Genomic DNA, 14800 nt, shown 5'->3' with positions numbered 1-14800 from the left:
TTTTATTTATTTAGAACAATATTGTGTTGGAACTATGAACAGAGAAATGCTGCAGTGTCATTGACTCATTTTTAACTGACAGTTAATGTCAGGAGTACAGTACACGTTTCTGAAGGCCGACACTGATACCAATATCCTTCACACTGAAGATGCTGATATGTCATATTCTTTCTGCTCGGCAAGAAAGTTTTAATTTGACCATATTCTAATCTTGCCAAATAAAAAAATCCGATAACGGGGGAGATGGGAGTGACATTAGTCCTCCACAACTGAATGGAGGCTAATGTTAGCGAGGCTAGCATCCAACTAATCGCTGTCAGACATTTGTTTTGGTTTGTTTTGACGCACTTTTCAACGGTCCAATCAAAAACCCCAAAAGTTATGTCCCCCTAGCGGCCTGTTGTCCAATCAAATTCCTCCCAGTCTCTGGTCCCGCCTACAGCCAACGATCACTCGGAAATTCATTCAATCTTTATTTAAACTCGAAAATTCATTGAGGACAAGCCTCATTTGCAATGATGTCGAGTAAAGAAATACATACATAATAAATACAGTAAATGTACAAAATGCAAACATAATAAATGGTAAAAAAATATAAAGTGTGTACAGTCAATCAAAACAAGTGCAGGTTATGGTGGTGGAACCTCCATAATACGTCACGATAAGGAAGTTAATACTCTAGAAATGCCATTTCAGCTCGACTTTAAACCATTATGACACTAAAACGCACCACTGAAACTCACACTACTGAAATTAATGTTAGTTGGGAGCACCTTAAAGGATAAGTTCACCCAAAATTTTTAATTCAGTCATGATCTACTCACTCCCATGCCGATGGAAGGTCGGGTGAAGTTTATTTTAAGTCTACAAAACATTCCTGGAGGTTTTCAGGGAAACAGTTACAGCATTCTCCTAAACAATTGAAGTGTCAAGTCAAGTCAAGTTTATTTATATAGCCCTAATTCACAAGCATGTCTCAGAGGGCTTCACAGAAAGTATGTCTAGCTGATTCTAGCTAACACACAGTAACAAGAATATACAGAATAAAGATAACATTTGAACAATTGATAATATAGAAAATATAGAAATGAAGAGAGAGCAGAGGAGAGAGCAGGAGAAGGGGGAAGAGCAGGGGGAATGTGAGAGAGTGATGGGGTGGGGAGGGAATGGGAGATGTTGGAGGGTATAGGAGGTGGGGAGGGAGCAAGAGGAGAGAGCAGGAGAGGGGAAGGGGGAGGGGTGTGGGGGAGAAGAGAGCAGGGGGAGGGAGGAGGTGGGGAGAGAATGAGAAATATAGACGCACATCTTGCAAACGGACATATGTCAATTTCTAAGCAACCAAACTATGCCTACCGGTAATTTAATTGTCTGCAAGCCTTTAGTAATGAGTCCTTTTGCCAGATAAGCACATGTTCACATATAGAGCTTATGGGTGCCTTGCTTTAGGGAAGAGTGGGTGCCATGCTTTGAATAGGGAATAGGGAAGAGTGGGCGCCATGCTTTGAATAGTGGCGAAATACTAAGAGCATGGGTGCCATGCTTTAAATAGTGGCGGAATATTGCCATGCTATGCCATGCTTTAAATAGTGGCGGAATATTGGAGAGGATAGACTGGGTGCCATGCTTTGGAGTAAAATGTGTACTATGCTTTAGAGTAGTGGGGGAAAGGGGGAAGGGGAAGAACACCGGGAAGAGGAGAAAGCAGGAGAGTGGAGGAGGGAGGGAGAGCGGGGGGATGTGAGGGAGGAGAGGGGGGAGGTGGGGAGAAAATAGGAAATGTGGAGGAGGAGAGAACAGAGGAGGAGAGATGAGGGTGCAGGGGAGGGAGAGCCAGGGTAGAGGTAGGGTCTAGGGTTGGGGGAGGGGAGGGAGTAGGATACGGGCCCGGATTAGGGCGAGGGTGGGGAGAAATGGGAAATGTGGAGGAGGAGAGAACAGAGAAGGAGAGGTGGGAGGGTGCAGGGGAGGGAGAGCAGGGGGAATGTGAGAGGGAGGAGAGGGCAGAGAGGAGGAGAGAACAGAGAAGGAGAGGTGGGAGGGTGCAGGGGAAGGAGAGCAGCGGGAATGTGAGAGAGGGGAGAGGACAGAGAGGAGGAGAGAACAGAGAAGGAGAGGTGGAAGGGTACAGGGGAGGCAGAGTAGAGGTAGGGTCTAGGGTGGAGGGAGGGAGTAGGATACGGGCCCGGATTAGGGCGAGGGTGGGGAGAAAATGGGAAATGTGGAGGAGGAGAGAACAGAGAAGGAGAGGTGGGAGGGTGCAGGGGAAGGAGAGCAGGGGGAATGTGAGAGAGGGGAGAGGACAGAGAGGAGGAGAGAGGCAGAGAAGGAGAGGTGGGAGGGTGCAGGGGAAGGAGAGCAGGGGGAATGTGAGAGAGGGGAGAGCAGGAAGTGGCAGGGATTTAGGAAAATAGGGGAGAAGAGGAGAAGGAGGGGGGGGCGGTGGGATGTGGGGGAGGAAAGAGCATGGAAAGAGAGGAGAACAGGAAGAAGGGAAGAAGCGGGGGAAGGGGGAAAGAGAGAGGTTTAGCTGAAATCCTTGTCAGGGACATTACCACCTGGCACCAGTCAATGTTTGGTGTTCATTGTTCCAATCCTCACTGTACCAAAAGTGAATTTATAGCTGTAAATGGCTGGTGAATTTTGGAATCCACCATTGTACAGTAGAAAAAGACATGATTGTCCTGCCCTGCTGGCTTCATATTAAACACTACCTCATTGGCCATCATGTTGTTATTAGAGAGAATAACACTCATCCCCAGGAGAGTGCAATTAGCAATGCTAGAGTAGAAAAGTAAGAATAATGTATACGATAGTGCCATGGGGCGGCTTTAGCTCAGGAGGTAGAGCGGGTCGGCCAATGACGCAAGGGTTGGCGGTTCGATCCCCGTTGTGTCCTTGGGCAAGACACTTAACCCTCCTTGCCTCGTATGATTGGTATGAATGGAGACATGAATGATGGTGGTCGGAGGGGCCGTTGAGCGCCGATGTGTGGCTGCCACGCCTTCGAACCACCGGTACGAATGGTGTGAACGAATAATGATTCTGTGAAGCGCTTTGAGCACTTGGAAAGGCGCTATATAAATCCAATCATTATTATTATTATTATTATGGTGATATACAGCCTGGAGCCATGTGTGACCGTGTCAATTACAGACTGACAGTGGAGTCAATATTTATACCAGCTTGTATTTCCAAATCAGCGGTACAGTATGTTGTCAAGAGTGTTCCGTCTTTTCCAATCCGTTCTCTTATGGTGCTGTGCATTGACAACACAGACAAAACTCTTGTGTTTCTGCCGATGGGAAGACATGGAGCCAATGTTCTTTGGTCCCTCTGCAGCTTCGGATTAACATGTTTTAAATGTGAAATTATCTTTTATTGATACAGATGTGATGTGTGATATATGATGATGTAGGTGTATTCATGTGAGGCAGTGGTCTTTGACTCAGACAGGACAGGTGCAGCTGAAGCTCCGCCAGCGGCCCCTGCTGAGACGTTTCCCTCAAAACAATCAGTCCCTTGTTTTTGGAAGCCGCGTGTCTGTTTCCCTACATTACATAAGAGAGTTGAACCACAGTTCACTGGACCCCGGTTTAAACAAGGAATGTCTGCTACTGCCTTCAAAGAAACCTCTCCGCTGGCTCCTCTCCACGCTCTAGGTCTGACACACAGACACACACACGTACGCCCTTATAGACTCAGACTGCGCTGCCCAGTCTCTCCTTCTCACACCAGCTCCCCCTCTCTGCACTCCCCAGTTCCCCCCCGCGCTTTTCCCCTCCACTGGTCCTGAGAGTGGCCACTAGAGCTAATGTGTTTGGCCCTGGGATAGAGGAGAGAATGAGAAGCAGCCAGGGAGAGAACGAGCGCCTGACTCAGGACGAAGGGAGCCAGAACAGAGGAGGATGGAAAATGACAGAGAAAGGAGCATAAAAGATGGGCGGACGGGAGATCAGCAGATAGAAAACAGTGGCAGCGAGAGCCTGTGGAAGAACAAGAAGACAGGTGTGGCGGAATTAGCAAGCCAAAGCATGAAAGAACGGCAGAGCCAATGAGCAAGCAAACGAGAGCCGGTGTCAGCGGTGTCAGCGCTGACACTGATGGATCCTACCAGATGTCGGGGTGCCAACTGTGGTGGAGCAGCCTGCCATCACTGTGCCTCGCAGGATGCTGTAGTACGCACGGCAGCCACCAGGGCCTCTGCCTCGCGGGGTGCTGTAGTACGCACGGCAGCCACCAGGGCCTCTGCCTTGCGGGGTGCTGTAGTACGCACGGCAGCCACCAGGGCCTCTGCCTCGCGGGGTGCTGTAGTACGCACGGCAGCCACTAGGGCCTCTGTGACCTCGCGGGGTGCTGTAGTACGCACGGCAGCCACCAGGGCCTCTGTGACCTCGCGGGGTGCTGTAGTACGCACGGCAGCCACCAGGGCCTCTGCCTCGCGGAGTGCTGTAGTACGCACGGCGACGGGAGAAGCATGCCGACAGAGGCAGAAAGCATACAAGCCTTCTGGAGCGGAACAAACAGCGTTTACAGAGCAGCAGCACGTTAGTGGCTCACTCGCTTTCACAGGGTTTGTGGGCCGGAAAACGTGGGTTTATGTGTGCACACATCACATTTGGCAGTGGGGAGGCATTCAAATCCAATTACCCTGAATGCTATTTGCATGAGTTACTGTTTTAGGACTGTTCCAGAGTCCTTTGTCAGAAGAGCCTTCTATGATGAAAAAAGAAATGCAAGTTTCCTGGCTTGTTTATTCTTTCCTCCTGGAAGAGTCACAAAAGCCTTGCTGCTACATTTAGCATTGTTGTAACTCAATTTCATTTTGCATAATAGTTTGGCTTAGTTTATATCACTTTTAATGAGTCACTCATCATCGGACATCAGTCTAGAGCTTTTACTCCTAGTTGAAGCTGGAAACACCTCCAGTGCAGGGCAGGCCGTGTAATGGAAAAATCACTTCACTCACAGCCGCCAGTCAGAAGAGTGACTAGGGGTGGGACGATATGAAAGATGATTCTGTCCAAAATAAATGTGATTAACCATATTATCCCGATAATCATCAAAATATGCTTAAAACTCTTACTATGACACTAAAACTTACTGGAACACTTTACCTTTACCATTTTGTTAAAAACTTACGGTAATATTTTTTATTGCATCATAGGACCATAGAGTGTATGAAATTAATGGACATAGCCACCTATTGGTTGCTATTCTTTTTCTTATTCAAATTTATTATTTGAATAAAGATTTGGTTAAAAAAAAATATATATATATATATATTGTTATTATTAGTGAGCTCTAGACTGCTTTATGAAGTCACGAGGGTCACAACGATATTCACACTCGTGACGATATTCACAATTGTACGATTAATGGAAATTCACCACAATAAAATTATCTTGAGTGTTTAGTTTTTTATCGTGATAAACGATATCCTCCCACCCCTACAAGTGAACTGCATCCCAACACACAATCCCACAAGGCAGTGCAGGAGGGGAGCGTAGTCCTATATATAGAGGCAGCAGACCTCCTGGGTCTGGGTTGATAATAGTGGTGCAGGTCTGTCAGGCAGCCCGGGCCCGAGCTGGTTCCTGTTCACAGGTCAGAGAACGGCCTGGCACGCAGCCCTGCTCCCCCGCTAGCTGACCGAGCGGAGGTCAGATATGGGTCCAGGGGGCTGAAAATAACCTCTACTCTCTTGTGGTCTCTCGCTGGCTCTGATACTTTCTGCGCCGCACTCCAGTTTCTCTCAGCAACTCTGAATAGTTTTTTAATCACAAACCAACTCATTGGCAAACTTAATTAGTCAATGAGCGTAATGAGTAGAAATTCTGTGCCAATAAAAATAGTTATTTAGTTTTGTTATTTAATCTATTGTTCGCAAAAATGAAAGGAGAAACATTTTGAAAGGATGCTGGTCGCATCATGATGTTCATGACTGTCCGTGGGGAAGAGAAGTTACTGGTTTGTTCTTAAATATCAGATAGCTCTCAGATCAGTAGATACAGTATATTGAGCAAACGTCTTCATTTTGAAAATGTAATCTACTCTAGTGCAGCGGTGCCAATTTTTCTAATATCAATTTAAACAGTCGCACTTCCGTTGACTAAAATCATGTCATTGCAGTTTGTGAATAATGGACTAAACTGAATCAAAGTGAGAGACCTGCTTAAATTGTAAGGACCTTTTCGTCAAAATATTTACATTATACACTGTAATTTAAGGTATTTTTGATGCGTTACATTAACATAATGCATGTATCTTATGTGTGCTGTTAAACATGTAAGAGGCTTTATACCTGATAAAAAGATGGAATGTTATTACCACATAGCCCCATGGCTTGAAAGGACTGGAGCGTGTCTCTTTTATTCTATTTGGAGGCATTATACACTTTTATGATCCTGAATTGTTGTCGGGTTGCAATTTCTCTGGAATTTTACCTCTGCTATTGAGGCAGGTGAATTGCAGGCAGACGGGTCGCGAAATAGGGCCGCTACAAAAAGAACATTGGTTGTTTTAAAGGGCTTATTTAAAGTATTAGGAGGTCTCACTCTGGGAGAGATTGAACGGGTTTGAAATGGCAAGACCTTGCAGTTCCATGGCTTCATTATAACAGGCGACAAAACAGGGTGTACTGAAATAGGAGGTGTGTATGTGTGTGTGTGTGCGTGCGTGCGTGCATCCGGGTTACAGAGATGTCCTGGGGGCTTTTCTCTCAAATGGAAAACCTGCCTGCTTCACTTCTCCCACTTCCGTTGTTATTGCTACTAGGGATGTCACGATACCAAAATTATGAGTTCGATACCGATACCTGCCTAAGTATCTCGATACCGATACTGAAACGATACCACGGCAAAAAACTAAAACATCAGGAAAAGTATTGGAATAAATAGAGGGGACAAAACATGGAACTTAAAACTTATTTTATTGATTTAACAAGGTAATGCACAGCCATGTAGTCATTTTACTACATGCTGGTAGTACTGCCACCACGTGTGGCGCTGAACATGCTAGAACTTTTATTATCTAGTGTAAAATTAACATAATCTCTCCTGTAAACATATTTTAAAGGAATGTCAACCGTTTAAACTTATAAATAATATAAATAAAATATATTTTCACACAGCTGCTACACTATTATAGCTATTTGTTTTATCCAAAAAAAGTACTCTGTACTTGCAGCTCCTAAGCTTCATTAACATGAAGTGCCTGATTTATGGTTAATCTAGTAATATATATTATTTTCACACATAAATGTAGGCTATTGAAATGTAGGCTTATTATGTGGTGTATTCCCAGCCCCCCCCCCCCCCCATACGTGTAGGCTAGGTGTTTTTTACAATGAATTCGTATATCATTAATAATTGGGATTATTGTAAATATTAGGATAGGTGAGATCAGATGACTGCTTACCATGTAAAAGCTTTAATAACACTGGCATTGAGGACCATAGTGTTATTAAATATTGTACATGGTATGCAGTCATCTGATGTCCCCTCCCCTAAACGTTACATGTCATGACTTTCTCCTTGACCTTGGCAGAGATCTGTGCTCCAGCACATTGCCTCGTGTTTCACTGTAAACGAGTAGGCTATTGTGACAAGCGAACTTTTTCAGTGAAACAAGTTCGCTTGTCACACAATACTCGTTGGACTTATTTGAGGGCATGTATGTTTATCGTTCACGTTCGCTAACCTGTCGGTCTTTAAACTCTTTGAACAGGTCGGGGTGCCTGTCGGCAAGATGTTTAGCCAGGTTCGATGTGTTTGATCCTTTCGCTTGCGTCACGTTGAAGCACCTTTTACACACTGGTTTGGATGTGTCCACGGGCTTGCCTTCGCTGTCGGCAACGTAAGCAAAATATTTCCATATTTCGCTTCGTGCATCTGCTTTTTCTACAAGCGTTGGTCGGCTTGCAAGACTAGAAGAAGCCGCTGCCATTTTCGCTGCGTCTGTCCTGTGTGTCGGGGTGCTGTAGTGAGGACTGAACGACTGTGGCCAGAGAGCGAGCAGAGAGGGAAGAGAGGAAAGTCGACACGCCCCCACATGAAGCAGACAGAGTCGTCAGAGACGAGCTTTTTTTCACTTTTCACGAGTCACCATTGGTTCAAGGCAAGGCTGTGTTGCCTTCACGTGAGGTGGGAGACAGGCTCTCAACTGTAATGCCGCTGTGTCTCTCTCCTCCGCTAACAAACACCACGGTCGCACACTGACGCAACCCATGACATTTTTTTAAGTATCGGTACTAAATTAACGTGGTATAGTATCCTTTTTAACGGCAGGGAACCGCGGTACCATACTAATACCGGTATACCGTGCAACCCTAATTGCTACATCACAATATGAGTTGTGATCACAATATGTTCACACCAAACCTAAACCCTTTGTTTTCTCTCCTCCTCGACCAGACTTTGACTTCAGTGTGCCAGGCTCCATGAAGCTTCACAACTTGATCTCCAAGCTGAAGAAGTGGATCAAGATACTGGAGGCCAAGACCAAGCAGCTGCCCAAGTTCTTCCTCATCGAGGAGAAATGCCGCTTCCTCAGCAACTTCTCGGCACAGACAGCCGAGGTGGAGATCCCTGGGGAGTTCCTCATGCCCAAACCTACACACTACTATATCAAGATTGCCAGGTAAGGTTCCTCATGCCCAAACCTATGCACTACTATATCAAGATGGCCAGATAGATTTCCTCATGCCCAAAGCTACGCACTACTATATCAAGATCGCCAGGTAGAGTTCCTCGTGCCCAAACCTATGCACTACTATATCAAGATGGCCAGGTAGAGTTCCTCGTGCCCAAACCTATGCACTACTATATCAAGATCGCCAGGTAGAGTTCCTCGTGCCCAAACCTATGCACTACTATATCAAGATCGCCAGGTAGAGTTCCTCGTGCCCAAACCTATGCACTACTATATCAAGATGGCCAGGTAGAGTTCCTCGTGCCCAAACCTATGCACTACTATATCAAGGTCGCCAGGTAGAGTTCCTCGTGCCCAAACCTATGCACTACTATATCAAGATGGCCAGGTAGAGTTCCTCGTGCCCAAACCTATGCACTACTATATCAAGATCGCCAGGTAGAGTTCCTCGTGCCCAAACCTATGCACTACTATATCAAGATGGCCAGGTAGAGTTCCTCGTGCCCAAACCTATGCACTACTATATCAAGGTCGCCAGGTAGAGTTCCTCGTGCCCAAACCTATGCACTACTATATCAAGATCGCCAGGTAGAGTTCCTCGTGCCCAAACCTATGCACTACTATATCAAGATGGCCAGGTAGAGTTCCTCGTGCCCAAACCTATGCACTACTATATCAAGATCGCCAGGTAGAGTTCCTCGTGCCCAAACCTATGCACTACTATATCAAGATGGCCAGGTAGAGTTCCTCGTGCCCAAACCTTATGCACTACTATATCAAGATCGTTAGGTAGAGGTGGGAAATTAACACCAGCCAAATGCTGATAAACTTTGAGGCCTAAGTTTGCCTGCTCTACCAGCTATGTTGACAGGTTCTTTTCTAAAACAAGTTGTGAAAGTGGCTGAATTCAGAGATTTACCAGCTACTTTCCTTCCCAGCTAGTCACTTCTGACTAGAGAGTCCAACCCCAACTAAAGCTAAAAAAAAGTGTTCATTTGCTAATAATGAATTGCTTATTTATTAAAGCCAGGTCCTTTTCGGTTCAGACTTAATGTGAATTTTCACTTAACTGTCACGGTTCTATAAATAGACAAAACAAACTAATGAGCACGAAAACACTCACAAGCAACATTGAATTCCTCCCCACAACCCTTCCTCAGTTTCATTTCTGTTTCCTGTTTCTCTCTGCCCAGGTTTATGCCCAGAGTGGAGATCGTGCAGAAACACAACACAGCGGCACGGCGCCTCTACATCCGCGGCCACAATGGCAAGATCTACCCCTACCTGGTGATGAACGACGCCTGCCTGACGGAGTCCCGGCGTGAGGAGAGGGTCCTGCAGCTGCTGCGCCTCCTCAACCCCTGCCTGGAGAAGAGGAAGGAGACCACCAAGAGACACCTCTTCTTCACCGGTAGGACTGGGGACACGAGGCGTGGGGACGTGTGTACACCGGCGTCCCAAATTAATAGTGACTTTTAGTGGCAAACATTCCATTGATTTGCATTTATTTTTTTATTTAAAAAAATCATATCTTCCCCTGCTGATCTGAGGAGAGTTGTAGAGTAGCACATGCTTCCTCCAATACATGGGCAGGATATAGCATGTGGGAGGATCGTGCTATTTCCCCTCCCCCCGAACAGGCGCCCAGACCGACCAGAGGACGCACTAGTGCAGCGACCAGGACACATACCCTTACCCCTTACGCCTTTTTTGCCTTTCTCCCTGATGTTTTTTTCATTGAGTTGTAAAGTATCTACTGTCCCCCCTGGGCCACCATAGGTGATTTGTTGGAGCTTATGGCTGAGCCATTATTTCGTGTGCATTCTGGGCGAGAAGAACAGAGCGTTGTTTTTTTATCAAGAAACAAGCGGGTGTGCTTTCTTTCTCTTATTACACCTATGTGTTCCTCACAGGTCTGATGAGAGCTCTGTGTCCTTGGAGATCAGAAAGTGACACATGACCTCTCCTGCTCCGGTGCACTCTGAACAATTGGCAATGAGCAATGACCCTCTCCTTTCATTGCTCTTCACTGTCTCTCTGTCACACACACACACACACACACACACACACACACACACACACACAGCATTTCTTTTCTTTCCCCTCCTGTCATCTCCCAGAGGTTTGCCTCCACCTGTTTGCCCACTCTCCATCTCTGCACGTGATTGGCTTGTTTAAGGGGAGATATGGACAGGGAATTAATCTCTGCACGTGATTGGCTTGTTTAAGGGGAGATATGGACAGGGAATTTGGCCGTCCCATCCACCCAACGTGGCTCGACGCGCTGTGTTTTGCCCCCCTTTGACCCAGCTTGGTGTTGAGCGATGTCACCTCATATTGTAACTATTTCCCAACTTGGGGGTATTTTAGTTGGAGGTTTAGATTTGTGCTTTACACCATGGTAGCGCCGCGCGGGGACTGTTTGTTAGCGAGTGTAACCAAATGTTTACAGACCTGTCACTGACGCGGCTGTTTCCCCCTCTCCCTACCTCCTTCCTCCCTGCCACCTTCTCCTCTCCTCTTTTCCCTCGGGCTTCCCTCCATCTTATTGCCTCTGTTCTCTCCTCCTCTCCCTCCAGTGCCGCGGGTGGTGGCAGTGTCGCCTCAGATGCGGCTGGTAGAGGACAACCCGTCATCTCTGTCCCTGGTGGAAATCTACAAGCAGCGCTGTGCCAAGAAGGGCATTGAGCACGACAACCCCATTTCCCGTTACTATGACCGCCTGGCCACCGTACAGGCCAGAGGCACACAGGCCAGCCACCAGGTAGACACACACACACCCACACACACACACAGATAACATGGTAGGCATAATACCTTTACAGCTTGATACAACTATGATCCCCTTTATGTCATTGTGTATACCAGAGATGCATTTTAAAGGACAAATCCAAACTCAGATACTCTTGCACTGTTGGGTGTTACTAGTGCAGTGCCCGTTCACCCCGCTCTTGCTTTGACCCTGTACATGACCCTCCTCCTCTCTCCCTCTCTCTTCACCAGGTGTTGCGGGACATCCTGAAGGAGGTGCAGGGCAACATGGTGCCTCGCAGCATGCTGAAGGAGTGGGCCCTCCACACCTTCCCCAATGCCACTGACTACTGGACCTTCCGCAAGATGTTCACCATCCAGCTGGCCCTCATCGGCCTGGCTGAGTTCATGCTCCACCTCAACAGGCTCAACCCTGAGATGCTGCAGATAGCACAGGTTGGCAGCACACACACACACACACACACACACACACACACACACACACACACACACACACACACACATCTTGGACTGTCAAGGGCAAGTGGGATCCATGTGATGGGGTGGAGCTAATTCAATATGTATACTCATGTATGCTCTCATAGATGCATTAAGAGATCACCATTACCCTTCTCCATATCTGGCCGTATGAATTACCATTCTCCCCCATGACTTTCACAGCCAGCCGCTGTCAATGTGAAGGATGTTTTGACAGGACGTTATATTCACTCCCTCTGCTCTACAGCTATCAAAGACGTTTCAATTTGAAGAGGCAGTGTGTGCATTTTATAGCCTGCCTGGGTCCTAGCCTGCATCTGTCTGGCGCGCAGGGTCCGCAGACCGCTTTCTCAAAGTCATTATTAAAGATGATTGTGTCAGTCGGCCACCCCTCCCCTCTGATCCTAATCGGCCTTTGCTGACAGGCGTTCCTCCGGGCAGCTAAGCGCCGGTATTAAGCCCCCTCTCTGCCTGTTCCACTCCGCAGATCCCATTAGACACAGGAGGATTATGGTGCGGAGAGCGTACACACACACACACACACACACACACACACACACACACAAGCAGGGAGAGAGCGTGCAAGGACAAGACATCACAGCCATAACATCGTGCCTCACGATTCCCTCACGACCTAAGTGGAGACCCCTTCCCATGTTTTTATAGTTTTCTGTAAAGCCTATTGATGCTGCAAGGCTTCAACAACAACAAAATGGCAGTAGCTACTAGCTAGTAGTTTCTTATTATTATTATTTAAAATAAATCTGATTCCCCCTTCTCCCCCATTTTCTCCCCAATTGTACTTTGGCCAATTTCCCCCTGCTGCCCCGGTCGCTGCTCCACCTTCTGCAAATCTGGGGAGAGCCATAGACTAGCACCATGCTTCCTCCGACACATGCACAGTTGCCAGCCGCTTCTTTTCACCTGACAGCGGGGAGCTTCACCGGCAGGACGTAGCACGTGGGAGGATCACGCTATTCCCACCTTCGATATTGTGGTTCATATCATTTTGTTATCATAATTTTGCGAAATAACTTAGATGTTCCTTCTTCTTCCTGGTCTTAACGGCTGCGTTACTGGAAAGCAGCAAGTTTTTTGGAACTCATCAACCTGTTCTGGCTCAGTAAAATGAAAGCTATTGGCTTTACCTGCTCATCATATCCACAATTATTATTATTATTACACATTACGGATGACTGTGACATTACGGAATCATCACTACTCATTTTCAAAGTGTGTGTAAATGGCATGAATCACAGAAGAAAGCAAGAAATACTCATCCTCACATTATCAATATCAAGGTATGCAGTCTACAATATTGTGATTTTGCCCAGTCCTAAGTTCAGCGCTGTGCTATTGAGCTAAGTCAGTTATAGACTAATGTCCCTATATGTTTTCTCATAAGCAGAGTTCTGACCCCATCAACCACATCATCTCTTTATCACTTGTTGAAATGCACATTGTCATTTTCCTCTCCATCCCCTCTGACTTCATTGATGTTTTTCAAGTATCCGTTACTGCTCACGGTCAGTATCCGTTACCGCTCACGGTAGGGATGTCACGATACCAGAAATGTAGTAGTCGATGCCGATACCAGTGAAATTCCACGATACTCGATTCTTTTCGATACCACGGTAAAAATAAAAACAAAGCGATAAATCCCATGTAGTTCAACATACACTCCTTTATTAGAACCATTTCTTCAGTATTTAAAACAAACAATACTGTGTGCGCTACAGATCAGTTGTGCAGGCATAGAATTGCTTCTCTTTGAAATGCTGGGTGATGAGGTTTCTAGTTTCAGTGTAGAGTTTGGGGATCTCTGTGTACATGAAGTAATTCCTACATGGTAGCTCATATCTGGGGTTGAACTTTTCAAGCATTTTCTGGAATCCATGCTTTTCTACGGTGTAGATAGGAACTTTGTCCATGCATATGAATTCAGCAACTGTCCTATCTAATTTCCTTGCTTCATGTGAGTCATGGTCATATTTTTTGAGCTTCAGAAAAGCCTCCATTTATTGTTGGCTGTTGCTGCTGCTGTGGCTGTTGCTGGCTTTGCCCTGGCCCGGCCCTGTCCTCCTGGTCCAAGTCCTTCTCTGGCTCATACTGTGAAAGAAAATATATATTTAATTTAGTAGGTACAGCTTAATGACTATAAACACAACACACACACACAGTGCAAGCAGTAGTTTACTGACATGGAGTGGTCGTGACATTTAAAACGTTTTTTTAATCGTTTTTTTTTGACAGAGTGAACGGTAGCCTATTACAACCGCACACACACACACACACACACACAAACACACACACCTAAACAGCAATGCCAGCCTTCCTTCTCAAACAAAACGTTTGATAACTTATTATTTCAGGGTTGTTTAACGTTACCTTAGGTAACGTTATTAATAGATGGGCAATGACAACACGTTAACACGTTGTCAAGTTACGTTACGTTGAAATGAAACGCACTCACCTTGAAATCTTATTATTTCAGGGTTGTTTAACGTTACCTTAGGTAACGTTATTAATAGATGGGCAATGACAACACGTGTTAACAACACGTTGTCAAGTTACGTTACGTTGAAATGAAACGCACTCACCTTGAAATCTTTGTAGAGGTCTGGATGTCGGTCTTTTAGATTCTTCGCTAAGTTGGATGTGTTCCCCCCTTTCGTCTGGAAACTGCGCCGGTGTAACATACAGGTTTATCGGTTCAATTATTAATCCATGCTCATCAGCCTCGAATCCAAAGTACTTCCATACCAGACTTTTGGTGTTTTTCTTGCCAACTAATGGAGGGGCAGCTGTCGCTGCAGTTGTTAAAGAAGCAGATGCGGGTGCCTCCGCCATGTTGCATGTTGTTCTCCTGTGTGTAGTGTGTGGGTATGTAGTCACGTGTTCA

The 14800-nt window shown here is 46.1% G+C and overlaps 1 protein-coding gene across 3 annotated transcripts in view; it reads left to right on the top strand.

The window, feature by feature from the left end:
• The window catches only part of trrap (transformation/transcription domain-associated protein), a gene marked incomplete at its 5' end in the record, with an annotated part of 155837 nt that overhangs the window by 136129 nt on the left and 4908 nt on the right, over positions 1-14800 (top strand). For all 3 annotated transcript variants that reach the window (XM_083634512.1, XM_083634510.1, XM_083634511.1), the window contains 4 exons: positions 8412-8637; positions 9843-10060; positions 11229-11413; positions 11653-11856. In XM_083634512.1, coding sequence (XP_083490638.1) covers positions 8412-8637; positions 9843-10060; positions 11229-11413; positions 11653-11856 — 833 coding nt within the window. The remainder of the gene's footprint in view (positions 1-8411; positions 8638-9842; positions 10061-11228; positions 11414-11652; positions 11857-14800) is intronic.

Source organism: Poromitra crassiceps (genome assembly GCF_964638095.1).
Source record: "Poromitra crassiceps genome assembly, chromosome: 4".
In the NCBI taxonomy this organism is placed as follows: Eukaryota; Metazoa; Chordata; class Actinopteri; order Beryciformes; family Melamphaidae; genus Poromitra; species Poromitra crassiceps.
The sequence above is the reverse complement of the archived record's forward strand: the minus strand, read 5'-3'. Positions and strand labels throughout refer to the sequence as shown.